At 41.1% G+C, this 13,551-nt stretch overlaps 1 protein-coding gene across 3 annotated transcripts in view; it reads right to left on the bottom strand.

Moving 5' to 3' along the window:
* The window catches only part of SAXO1 (stabilizer of axonemal microtubules 1), a 99,702-nt gene extending 87,395 nt beyond the window's left edge, over nt 1-12,307 (bottom strand). For 2 of the 3 annotated variants that reach the window (XM_073218475.1, XM_073218473.1), the window contains exon 1: nt 11,954-12,307. Coding sequence is in view for 1 of the 3 variants with exons in the window: in XM_073218473.1 (XP_073074574.1) it covers nt 11,954-12,000 (47 nt within the window). In the remaining 2 variants the exon portion in view is untranslated. Of the gene's footprint in view, nt 1-9,302; nt 9,478-11,953 lie in introns of all 3 variants that reach the window. The other variant, XM_073218485.1, reaches the window with a different exon arrangement.
* Between the last annotated feature and the right edge of the window lie 1,244 nt (nt 12,308-13,551).

The following is a 13,551-nucleotide window of genomic DNA, read 5'->3' as shown; positions in this document are numbered from 1 at the left end:
TTCTATGGCTGAGTAATATTCCATTGTGTATACGTTCCACCTCTTCTTTATCCATTCATCTACTGATAAACACTTAGGTTGCTTCCACATCTTGGCTATTGTAAACAGTGCTGCAATAAACATATAGGGCTGTATATGTCTTTTTGAATCTTAGAAATTATATTCTTTGGGTAAATTCCTAGGAGTGGAATTCCCGGGTCAAATAGTATTTCTATTTTTAGTTTTTTGAGGAACCTCCATATTGCTTTCCACAATGGTTGAACTAGCTTGCATTCCCACCAGCAGTGTAGGAGGGTTCCCCTTTCTCCACATCCTCACCAGCATTTGTGGTTCTTAGTCTTTTCAATACTGGCCATCCTAACTGGTGTGAGATGACATCTCATTGTGGTTTTAATTTTCACTTCCCTGATAATTAGTGATGTGGAGCATCTTTTCATGTGCCTATTGGCCATCTGAATTTCTTCTTTGGAGAATTGTCTGTTCACATCCTCCACCCATTTTTTAATCGGGTTATTTGCTTTTTGGTTGTTGAGGCATGTGAGTTATTTATATATTTTAGATGTTAACCCCTTGTCAGATATGTTGTTTATAAATATATTCTTCCATACTGTAGGATGCCTTTTGTTCTACTGATGGTGTCCTTTGCTGTACAAAAGCTTTTCAGTTTTATGTAGTCCCACTTGTTCATTTTTGCTTTTGCTTCCCTTCCCCGGGGACATATGTTCATGAAGAAGTCACTCATGTTTATGTCCAAGAGATTTTTGCCTATGTTTTTTTTCTAAGAGTTTTATGGTTTCATGACTTACATTCAGGTCTTTGATCCATTTGAGTTTACTTTTGTGTATGGGGTTAGACAGTGATCCAGTTTCATTCTCTTACATGTAGCTGTCCAGTTTTGCCAACACCAGTTGTTGAAGAGGCTGTCATTTCCCCATTGTATGTCCATGGCTCCTTTATCATATATTAATTGACCATATATGCTTGGATTTATATCTGAGCTCTCTAGTTTTTTCCACTGTCTATGTATCTGTTTTTGTGCCAGTACCAAATTGTCTTGATTACTATGGCTTTGTGGTAGAGCTTGAAGTGAGGGAGCATAATCCCCCCAGCTTTATTCTTCCTTCTCAGGATTGCTTTGGCTATTTGGGGTCTTTTGTAATTCCACATGAATTTTTAGAACTATTTGCTCTAGAGTTCATTGAAGAATGCTGTTGGTATTTTGGTAGGGATTGCATTGAATCTGTAGATTGCTTTAGGCAGGATGGCCATTTTGACAAGATTAATTCTTCCTTTCCATGAGCATGGTATTTGTTTTCATTTATTGGTATCTTCTTTAATTTCTCTCATGAGTGTCTTGTAGTTTTCAGAGTATAGGTCTTTCACTTCCTTCATTAGGTTTATTCCTAGGTATTTTATTCTTTTTGATGCAATTGTGAATGGAATTATTTTCCTGATTTCTCTTTCTGCTAGTTCATCATTAGTGTATAGGAATGCCACAGATTTCTGTGTGTTAATTTTATATCCTGCAGATTTGCTGAATTCAGATATTAGATCTAGTAGTTTTGGATTTTGGTTTCTTTAGGGTTTTTTATGTACAATATCACGTCATCTGCACTCAACTTATTCTTATATCATATGCACCCATAGTTCTGTGCTCTGCAGTTGTTTTTCAAGCTCAGCCATCATATTAAAATAAATGCTCTTCTCCCTTTCCAGAAATGTGGGTTTTCAGTTTTGAAAGGGTCCTCAAGATCTTTTTGTCAAACCTCCTGTCCAATGAAGGAATCCTTCCCAGAGCAACCCAGTAGGCACACACTCAAGAGGACCAAAGACAGTCCACTTCAAGTCCCTATGGCCCTATCTGTTACAGAATTCTTCTTTATTTGTTTTGACCCCAAATCAGTTTTCATGAATCAACCACTCAGTGTTAGTTAGTTCCACCCCAACAACAACCCAGAGCAAGTAGTGGCTCTCCGGAGCAGAATACAGCCTTTCAAATACTAGTTGACCATTTATCCACCCCCTGATTTCTCAAGTTCATGTTTTTTTTCAAATCCAGAATGCCTTCCCCATAACCTGGCCCTCCTGGTTGTTTGCCAGTATCTTTAAAAAATGAAGTCCCCAAATAGAAAAGCATCCTTCAGTTATGATCTGACCAAGCCAAGGTCCAGTGAAGTAATTACATCTGCTGAACCAGACACCCTACTTCCATTCAGCCTGAAACGAAGTTAATGCCTGTTAGCAGCCACATCATACCATCAGATCACATTAAACTTGTGGTTAAGTGAAACCCAAAGACCTTTTCACAAACCATGGCCAAGACAAACCTCTCCCATTATGAATATGTATAATTGATTTTTCATCCAAATGCAGAACTTCATATTTACTTTTGTGAAGTTTCAGCTTGGTTTGGGGCCCAGCATTCCAATCTGTCAAGATAACTTTGTATCTTGATTCTGTCATCTATCACATTTGTATGTTCTTCCCATTTTGTGTTTTCAGTACATTTGATAAGGATGACTTTGCTTTCTTCATCCAAGTTTTGATAAAAATGTTGAACAAGACAAAGCTAATGATAGAGTCCTGTGGCATGGTACTAGTCATATTGCTCCAAATAGGTAAGAGGCCATCAATCAATACTCTATGGGTCTGCTCATTCAATAAGCTATGAATCTACCTCATTATACCGTCATCAAATCCATCTTTCACCAATTTTATCTACAAAGATACCTTGACAAAAGTCCTCAAGAGGCCAATAGTTCCTCTTTTAATCATTTTTTTCCTAACCATACCACTATTACTCAAAACAGCCCCTCCCCAGCTGCCCAGTTTGTATTATGTAAGCCCACAGCCCCCAGACCAAGGGGAAGGACTATAGACCCCAGAGGAACCTGGCCCAAGCATCCCTCTTCCCCTTGAAATTTGGAAATAGTACACTAAACAGTTTCTTTGGTTATCTGAAATGATAAGAAGTATAAAGTAAGGCCTGGGACAGCCACACGTGGCCAATGTGCAGAGGGATTCAGACTGCCAGTAGGAAAGTGGATCAGGCATCACCCCAAGAGCCCATGAGGCCTAAGAGAGACATTCATTCATTCCAACTAACCATTCAATAATTTTTGGAAAAGTCAGAAAATATCTATCCATCCTCAACTCTGTGACACATCTCCACTTTTCCCTCATTCCTCTAAGATCACCAACAGAGGCTACGCAACACCTCTGCACACACCTCCAGAATGCTAGGATGAAAATTATCCAAGCCCAGAAAAATGCCATTGTTGAGAACGGGGGCTATATCATCATCTAATGATTATTAATTTTTTATTTGAATTTTACTGTGGTAAGAACACTTTATATGAGATCTACCCTCTTAAAATTCAATGTACAATGAAGTAATTTTTCCTGTAGGTACAATGTCATACAGCAGGTCCCTAGAACTTACCACCTTGTACAACTGAAGCTTTGTTGATTAACTCCCTGTTTGTCCCTCCCCCAGCACCTGGTAACCACTGTTCCACACTTTGATTCTATGAATTTGACTATTTTCAGTAACTCCACCTAGTAGAATCATGCAGTATTTGTCTGTGACTGATTCACTCTACTTAGCATAATATCTGTAAGGTTCATCCAGCTGTCAGATACTGCAGAATCTCCTTTTTTAAGACTGAATAATGTTTCATTGTATGTATATGCCACATTTTCTTTATCCCTTCATCCATCAATAGACATTAAGGCTGCTTCCATACCTTACCTATTATGAATAGTGCTACAATAAACATGGGAGTATCTAATTTCAGATCCTGTTATTAATTCTCTTGGATAAATACCCAGAACTGGAATTGCTGGATCACATGGTAGCTGTATTTTTTTTTTGAGGAAACACCATACTGTTTTCCATGTGGCTGTACTATTTTGCATTCCCCTCAGCAGTGTGAAAAGGCAACCTACAGAATGATAGAAAATACTTGCAAACTATTTATCTAATGAGGGGTTAACTTCCAAAATATATAAGGAACTCATAATTCATTAGCAAGAAAAAATTGATGTTGAATAGACAAAAGATATATGAAAAAAATGCTCTGTCACTAATTATTAGGGAGATGCAATCAAAACCACAATAAGTTACCCTCACACCTGTCAGGATGGCTACTTTCTAAAATAGATAAATGATTATCACTAATTTAAAAGTCCAGAGATGTTAAAGGACTAAAACAAGTTTACAAGCTTATAATTAATTAAAACCAGGACTAGAATTCATTCTAACTCACTGTCCCATGTTCTTTCTCTGACATTACCCATATGAAGCAGGACAGGAAAACAAGATATTCAGTTAATTCTTTGCTTTCATTTTGAACTCTCATTTACAGGTATTGTGTAGATTTTATTTAGAGAAGAGTTGAAATACATTATACATGAAAGAAAAAAGGATAGTTAAGGGGAGAAATTTTGGTTTTTAAAAATAAATCATGCAAGTGTTCATCAATAGATGAGTGGATAAAGAAGATATGGTAATATATATACAGTGGAATATTACTCAGCTGTAATAAAAGGATGAAATCATCTGATACAACATGGATGAACCTTAAGGGTATTTATACTAAGTGAAATAAGTCAAAGAAAGACAAATACCAGATGATTTCAGTCATATATAAAATAAAAAAATAAAAAACAAACAAAACAGAAATAGATTCAAATACAGAAAAACTGTTGGTTATCATAGGGGAGGTGGCAGGAATGAGCAAAATAGGTGAAGATGATAAAGATATTCAATCCAATTATAAGATAAACAAGTCACGTGGATGAAAAGTACAGCATAGGGAATATAGTCAAAAATACTATAATAACTTTATAGTTATTATAACAGATGGTAACTACACTTACCATAGTTGACATTTCATAATGTATATAATTGTTTAATCCTATCTTGTACACCTCAAAGTAATATTGTGACATCAACTATACTTCAAGAAAAAATACAAATAAAAGAATAATCATATAAGGGATGCTTCTAAAGTTAAGTAACTACCAGCACAGGCAGAAATTTCACTTATTCCTTACATTACAAACTCAGTTTGTTAATTAGAATGAGAGGCTGTTGAATAGTGTGGATATCCAAAATACATGGATGTATTTGGCTCAGTGGTTACCTTGACAGCCACTTAGAAACACTGTTCCTTCCTTTGAGAGAAACAACACAGATGCTACAGAGTTGCTCGGAACAAGCTTAAAGTATATGGTGGGCCATGAGGATGTTTTTAATTCCCTGATCATTGTTTTCAGAATTGGAAAGCTCTAAACTGGCTACAAACTTAACTTCAATGTTTGTTGACATCAGTCTGAACGTGACACATATAATCATTGTTCAACACAAGTGTAGGTGTCCCTGAGACGGGAGAGGGCCGTCCCAGTTGTGTGAATAACAGATTCAATCTTCAGACCATCCCTACTCTTGAAGGTAATCCAGTTCTCCCAGCAAGTGAGCACATCGCCCTGTTTTAATTCTCTGCGCAACATTTTTCGTTACCTGCCAGTTAATAAACGAAATTAACACTCTTCCCTACAGTACAAGTTCTCCATGAGAACAAACCTTGTTCACTCTCCCAAGGGCCTTGTGGCTTAGAACACAGATCGGCATCTTTATATTTATCTAATAACACCATCCTATATCTTACTCTGCATACTAGGCATTGTGCTATTGACAATAGCAACTCGAGCCTCACGTCCCCAATGCAAGAAGGTGTTACTAACTCCATCTTACAGTGGAGGACGCTGAGGCACACAGAAGTAAAGGCCCTGCTGTAAATAGTGTGACATGACAGGGCTGGCAAGTGGGAAGGCTGGGATTCGAACCCTGTGGTCTGACTCAGGACCTGTGCTCCTAACTCCTGAATTCTGCTGCTTCTCATAGTAAACCATCAGCATGCTGTTTATTGAATAAAGCAAGCAAGAAAATAACAAGAATGGAATGGAGATATCTTTAAGGAAATATTAGTGAACTACAGTCCATTCAGAAGATCTAACTGAACAGCAACTACCCAATTCTGAATTAAGCCAACTTGATTTCAACAGAAAGAAAGAGATGCTGCTCTTTGGAGTACTTCATTTCGGGAGAAGACTATTTCACCTGTGTGGTTCACCTGCTCAAATCCATGATTCTTTGCTGCCCAAGTCCACATCCTGAGACACCTGAGGGCTCCCTACTGTTGGCCCCCCTGAGCTTTGGGCGCGACCCCCTCCAAGGCTTGTGCACTCGTGCGGTTGTGATGTGTCTGCGTCTCCACAACCAACATAACATTTTCCCTCAGAGCTAACCAAGGAGTCCCTGTCCTGTCCCACCCAATCCTCACAGCTACCGTAAGAATAAGGTATTGTTTCTTATTATCCCTATTTTACAGAAAAGTTCAATGACTGGCACAAGTGCACACAGTTTTAAAAGTGCCAGAGCCAGTATTTGAAACCAGGCAGTCCAACTCTAGCACTCACTTTCCTAATCACCCAAGTAGGGCATTTCCTCCTCCCATAGCTTTCTCTGCTACCCCTTTCCAAAGGGATCTCCACCTCTGAAATCCTACATCACTTATTTTTCTTTTTATTCTTTCATCTGAAGCTTGGGTACTTTTCCGCCAAGTGCCATGGCATCTTTCCAAATGAACTATTAATTACCTGATGGTCAGTCCAAAATATTTTAATCATGCTGGACAGAATGGTGTTTAAAAACTGCCTACACAAGATGGAATTAGAGCAGGGGTACTCCACACTGATGGATTTGCAGACTGTAAGATTGAGATTACTGACTGTTATCATTTGAATTACTACTAAGTTGTACTCTGTAATTTCATTTCTGAAACTTAACTAATTGTACACACTGACTTATACTCATCTTGTAAGATGAAAGGCATATTTGAACAATTAAACATTAATTCTGATTTCATATAAATGCTATAATTTATAAAGAGCATGTAAAGTAACAAAAGTGTACAAATTCTGCAATAAAAATTATTCAATATGAAAGGGTTTTTTTCCTTGGCTTCTCTACCTGGATTCTGCCAAAGATAAAAAGTCACCAGCAAGCATCTATTGAAAGTTGTTCTTTGTCCTTTTTTCTTAATCAGAATTTATGAAGTTGATTTTATTTAAATTAAAAACAAGAATTCTTCTTGAAACATGTAATATCAAACCAATACCTTGATTTTTTTCCTTCCTTTTAATTTGTAACAGAGACTCTAAGAAAATAAAATCTATGGTTAAGGAAATTTCCATCAATGTGAAGAAAATATTTTCCAAAATTAAAATAACAAGTTCCTCCCTGGTTAACATAACTGATTTAAGTTGCAGATACATGGCTGGCCCTGAGATCACCTTCCTCCCCAAGCTCTGTGAAAGGGCCAAATCCACATCCTTTTCAGTAATTTGCAAGTCCTCTATGGGACTACCTTTTTCATGAAATGCTGCACATACTACCAATGCTACATAAATATTTCATGATACATTACCCAGTCCTGGAATTTACTGCAAGATTGCACAGTCTTTAAAATAGTGCACTGCAAGCCTTAAAATAGTCAGATATAAAAGTAAGCTATGTCCCTGATTAACCACAATTTTTTTACAAGAATTTCAGAAAAAGTAGTGTTACTTCAGTTTAATCTCAGTAGAGAGATTCGCTATTTATTATTTTACTAAAAGGCTTTTAGAATTACAACTTTTTTAAACATCCGTTCATATTTTTCAATTGGACAGGAGCCTTCACATTACAATCTGTAGCCAAAAATGGCCCCCTGTGACTTGAGACCATAGACTGAATTGTGACAGCTAGCAGTGTCTGATCCACAGCAGATGAGAAAAATTTCATTGATTGGCCTAAATTGTGCCTAAAGCTTAATGGAATGTGTTCTTGTACATTAAGATTAATCTCAATGCTTTATCAGTGAAATAGCTAGAGATTGCTACCATCCCTTTCAACTTTAAAAAGCTGATTAACATTCTACTTTATCCACAGGCCTCCCCTAACCCCAGTTCCATATTTAGTAATTTGGGACAAGAACAGCTCAGTAAACCAAAAACATCCCCAATGAAAAACAGAGGCTAAGGTTAAGGAATCAAACTTCCAAAGAAAGCAAGGTTTCCCAGTTGAGAGATCCCCAGGAAGATGATAACGTATGAAAAAGTACTCTCAGAATTTTCAAAGCAGTACAGAAATGTAAGGAGGTGTAATACTGAAAACTGAAGGATGGTATTTTTTCCAATAATAGGAAATACTGGAGATACTCAGACATCACTCCACTCAAATCCCCCAGTGTAGCTTTGTTGTCAAGATAATTAAGTAACTTTTTAAAAGATAATTAAATAGTAAGATGGTAAAAAAAAATTTTTTTTAACTGTATTTCTACAACTCATGAATATTTTTGCTAATTTGACACTGATTATATTGAAAAGACAACACCTTATAAGAATAATTTCAATAGCCAGGTTTTGACTGTCAAGTGGAGGGAGACCCTTGAGCTTGATGCAGTAAAATATGTCTGTTTTTTAAAACCAGCAAAGCTCATTAAAAAGTTTTATGAGTGGTTGGAATCTTTAGATTTAGATATTTGAACACCTTCACCTTGTAATCTATGATCTCCTCAAGGTATACCACTTCCTGAGCTCTTCTGGGCCCCAAACTCTGACTAATTGCTCATTTAGAAAAAAAAAATAAGGTAAATCTTTATTTTTTAAAAAAATGTTTTTTTCAAACTGAAAGAACACCCAGGACTCTAAGGCTTGTTTTCTACTCAGGCTGGTCTTGACCGGCCCTGAGAGTTGGCCGGGAGAAGGCTGCCATCTTGTGGCCAAAAGTAATAACTTGCTCCACGAGCTGCGATCTCTGACAGCTGCTCCTACAGAAGGCAGCCTTCCTACCCAGCAATCGTGGACCCCCAGCCTTCCCACTAACAAAGACAAAGTCTTCAAAAATTTTAACTGAAAGGACATTAAAGAACTCCACTCAAGCATATCCTTAGGAAGAATATGAAGTAGAAGAGAGGAAAGACAAATGTGGGTTTCCTTCCCTAGCAGCCCCAAAGAGCCTCCACAGTCTCCTGATTTAACAAACTGGAGGAACCAAAGCCCAGAGGAATCACATCAAACCCCAATTTCCCCTCTCCCACTGAAGGGCTCTCTCTGACAAGTAGTTTTTCTGCATACATGATTTACCTTCAGATTTCTCATCACTTTTTCCTTTAACTTCAGGCTGGTAAAGTCAAAAATCACCAAAATCTAGAGCTTAGAGAACACCTGTAAAATTCCTCTCCATCCCAACTCACCTCTGAGCAGATTCAGTTGGGGGTGAGGAGGAGGAAGATTTCTAAATGATGAAACTCTAGATCAATGCTGTCTGATGTAACTTTCTGCAGTGATGGAAATGTTCCGTATGTAAACTGTCCAGCAGAGTAGTCACAGCACACATGTAGCTATTGAGCACTTGAAATGCAGCTAATGCTATGAGGAATTGAAATTGCAATGTTATGTAATTGTAATTAATTTAAATGAAATTGCCACGTGACTAGTGGCTATCCTACCAGACAAGACAGCTATAGATCTTGTCTCCCTAATCCATTCCAGCATTATCACCTTGACAAACAAACAAAAAATGCATCCATTTATTCAAAAAGATAGTTTGAGTGCCATATGGAGAACAGTGTATATTATACAGTGCACACACACACACAAATAGAAAACATGGTCTCTGCTTTCCAAGAGTATTATCAATAGAGGAGATAAAGCATGCAGACACAACTAGATCCAAGGACACAGGGAGTGAGGTCCCTCTCTGCTGGGGAGCCCCAGGGCTGGGTTAATGTGAGGCTTGCAGCTGAAATAGGGCCATGCAGCAGAAGGAGGGGACAGGCATTTTAGAATAAGGGCAGCAATGGGAGGCCACAGGTTTGCTCAGGGGATGCCAGGAAGCCTGATCCAGCCCAAGGGATAGTTTCATGTAAGGGGATGATGCGAGAGAAAATTTATAAAATTACATTAGGACCAGTTTCCAGAGAACAATGGGAATAAAAAGAGAAAGAACCAATTAAAGAAAGATTACAAAGGAGGAGGGGACCAGATTTTGGAAATGATTAAATGTTGGAGAGGAGGGTGGATAAGAAATTATTCAAATTTTTAAACCCAGACAGCTGGCACCATTAATGGGGCAGATACTGGGGAAAAGGGGAAATATTGAATGTCTGAAGGTCTGTTGAAGTTTTGAGATAGCCAGATGACCAACAAGCACTTTGGGAAGTAAGGCTGAAAGAAGAAAGTTGAGACTGAGAGATGTGGGCATCAAACCAGAGCCCACTGACTGAAACCACAGAGTGGAAGGGTAGACACAGGAGGAAGGGGAGGGAGAGGGAAAAAAGGACAGACTCTGCCTCTGCTGACAAACAGCCCCTTTGCAGGGATGAAGGGAAACAGGTAGAACCTGTACCACACTACGGGAGGGTGACTTCTCACTGCACACACTTTGTACCTCTTGAATGAGTAACCCTGCCTTCCTCACTAGATTGTACACTGTGCAGAGACAAACTGTATCTTCTATGTTTCAATCCCAACAGTGTAAATTAAGCCCTAATGACAATGTTACCTGAATCTTTCAGTACCTCAGGCAGTGGCAGGAGGGCGATGTAAAGGACCCCAGTGGAAGCTGAGCCTTGGAGGTTTTCTCTCCATACTCAGGAAAATTAGCCCTCAGCTAACACATTGCTCTGGTCCCACCTAGCAAAGCTTGAAAGCCAGACTCAGGCTTTTATGTGATCTAGATCAGTGGTCACCCAATCCTGGAAGTTGGTCAGAATCACCTAAAGACTGCTGGTGGGGCCCAATCTTAGAGAAGATGATTTAACAGTCTGGGCAACTGCTAGTGACAGAAAGCTTCAAGGTGACTCTGATGAGCAGCCAGGGTTGAGAATCACTTACTGACACCAGGGATGGGGAAGGTTTTTGACCCGGCTTTCAGAGTGCCCTGTAAGTCTCCCCCACTGCAGATGCTAGTTTTTATGTGCCTGTAGCATATTGCAGGTAGCAAGCACTTTTTGCAGATTTCAGGCCGCTAAGATACATGATGCATAACCAAATAGGAGTCTTGTGCACATTCTCTCATTTGACCCTTAGAGAATCCTAGGGAAGTTCAGTTATCTGCCCAAGATCCCCCAGCTAGCAACAGCCCAGTAAAACTGACCCCAGAGCCCACCCTCTTATGTCTGTTGGTCCTCTTCTTTCCCAGAGCCCAGCAGCAGCTCCCCAGGTGTCCTGGGAAGCAAGGGGAAGGAACACGCCAGACAGTGTGAGATAGCAGAGAGGAGTGGGCCACGGAACTTTGACTGAAGCCCACCATTTCTCCCTGGACCAACTGCCTTTGCAGAGCTTCACCCAGGCAAAGTCCTTAAAGGCCACTGGCCAGGAGACACACTTCGCAGGGCCAAGAGACCCCAAAAGGAATTTCCTTTCCTTATTCTTGTTCAACTGTACACCAGCGTGGAAACAAGGTTTACAAATACCTTGCACTTCTCTGACAAACTAACAACTCTCATTCAGAGAAACTTTGTTATCATGAAGACCTCCTCTTCCCCCACACATCCCTTCCCAAAGGAGTCTAACACGAGCAGCAAGGACTGCCCCCCAACAGGCCTGGGGTTTGTCATCCTTGCCTACAGCTTTCTGGGCTGCAGGGAAAGGGGGGCGCAACCCGTGTGGGTCAGTGGCCACTTCCACCTCGGCGCAGCTCTAAGGAGAAGGAACGCGGGAAAGGCCTGAGGGCCTCCACATGCCCCCAGCCTGATTCAACGCACCCGCACTACACGCCAGGTGACAACATTGACGCCTAAGAAAGGTTGACAGAAGGATGAATGCACCACGATGCCGCCTGATCACGCAGCACAGGGCTGGGTCTCAGCCTAACTTTCAGAGCCCGCAGATTAGACCTTACCCGCAGGAGCACAGGTCGCAGATGCACTTCCTCTTCAACCGGGCCATCCTGAAGCCTGGACGTGCGCGCAGAGCTTACCCCGCCGCCGCCTCGCTAGGGGAGCACCAGGTCTCAAGAGCCTTGGCAAATGTTCTTAATATTTACTGCAAGGAAAACTTCAGTGGCCGTTTTGCAAAGTCCAGGCATCTGTTCCCTTCCTTGAGCTACCCTGGCCCAAAAGCAGCACGGAGCGCGGATGGCCAGCCCCGGCCACCTCCCCCGTGCACGCCGCCACCGCCGGCCTCTGCAGGCCGGACCCAGGCGCCTGCAGCGGCTGCCCAGCTTGGGAGTCTGGGCGCCCGAGTCCGCAGAGCCTCTGTGACGTCACCTCAGCCCGCAGGCGCGCCTCTGGGTGTCAGTCATGTCACAAGGGCCGCTTGTGAGGTCAAGAAGCACCCTGCACCTCACCTGGCAGACCCAGGACCAAGGTTCCCACGGGGCCTGAGAGGGACGTTAAGGACACAGCGACTTAGAAGGCCCACAGGTGCACAAGTCAGCAAATGCCTTGATCACGTCTGCAAAAAGGCTGAAAACTCCACAGTCATCATATTGGGTTGCATTTTCTATCTCTAGGATCTGTGGTGCCCCTTCTTACAGAAAGGTATCTTGACTTCCAGGACGCTAGCCTAAAATACCATTTCCAGATCTTCATTGTGGAAATGAATGCCTTCGGCTCCACCCGTGGGCGGTGCACGCCAGAACACAGCAGTTTCAGGGCACCTAGGCCTTTACTGCAGGGTGGGTACTCAGTCACTCCTCCAGGTGCTAGTAATGCTGGCTGAGGCCGTGGTTCTTGATTTAGTGTGCATCAGAATCACCGTGGCTTGATAAAACCCAGATTGCCAGCACAACCCCACCCCCAACCCCACAATCCCTACCCTGGGAGTTTGATTCAGTAGGTCTGTATCCTCAGAGAATTTGTATTTCTACATTCCTGAGTGAAGATGCTGCTGGGCCAGGGACCACAGTCACCCACAGATTTGCAGGGTCTTTTAAAAGCCCTCTCTAATCAGCCTTCCCTTAGTACAGTGGTTCTTAGCTTACCTGATCCTGGAAACAACCACAGATCCTGACTAGAAGCCACCTGCATTAAAATCTCCAGTGTAAGACTAGTGTCCACCAGTCAGGTGATTCTGATCATGAAACAAGCTCAGGAGACACTGCTCTGGTAGGTGGTTTGGAAATACACATTATGACAATTTGTTGTGGGAAATGGGAGCTTAAACTCTTCCCATTAGTTTTAGTGAATGAGTCAGAGGCATCTTAGGCTGCAGGACCCTTCATATTCAAGAGTTTGGGGGATTTATTTTCTTCCATGTTAGGCTCTGAACAGAGGTCAGCGAACTATTGCCTGCAGGCCAAATTCAGCTAGCCACCTCTTTGGGGTTGGTGTGGGTAAAATTGCAGTATTTCCAGAATCTCTCACCTGGCCTTAGTCCATCTCTATATCAACAGCTACAGATGGCCAGAAAGCTAAGAATGGTTTTTACATTTTAAATGGTTGAAAAACTAAAGGACTATTACATGACACATGAAAAATACACAATTCAGATTTCAGT

Source organism: Manis javanica, chromosome 2 (genome assembly GCF_040802235.1).
Source record: "Manis javanica isolate MJ-LG chromosome 2, MJ_LKY, whole genome shotgun sequence".
NCBI lineage: Eukaryota > Metazoa > Chordata > Mammalia > Pholidota > Manidae > Manis > Manis javanica.
This window is presented reverse-complemented; position numbering and strand designations above follow the sequence as displayed.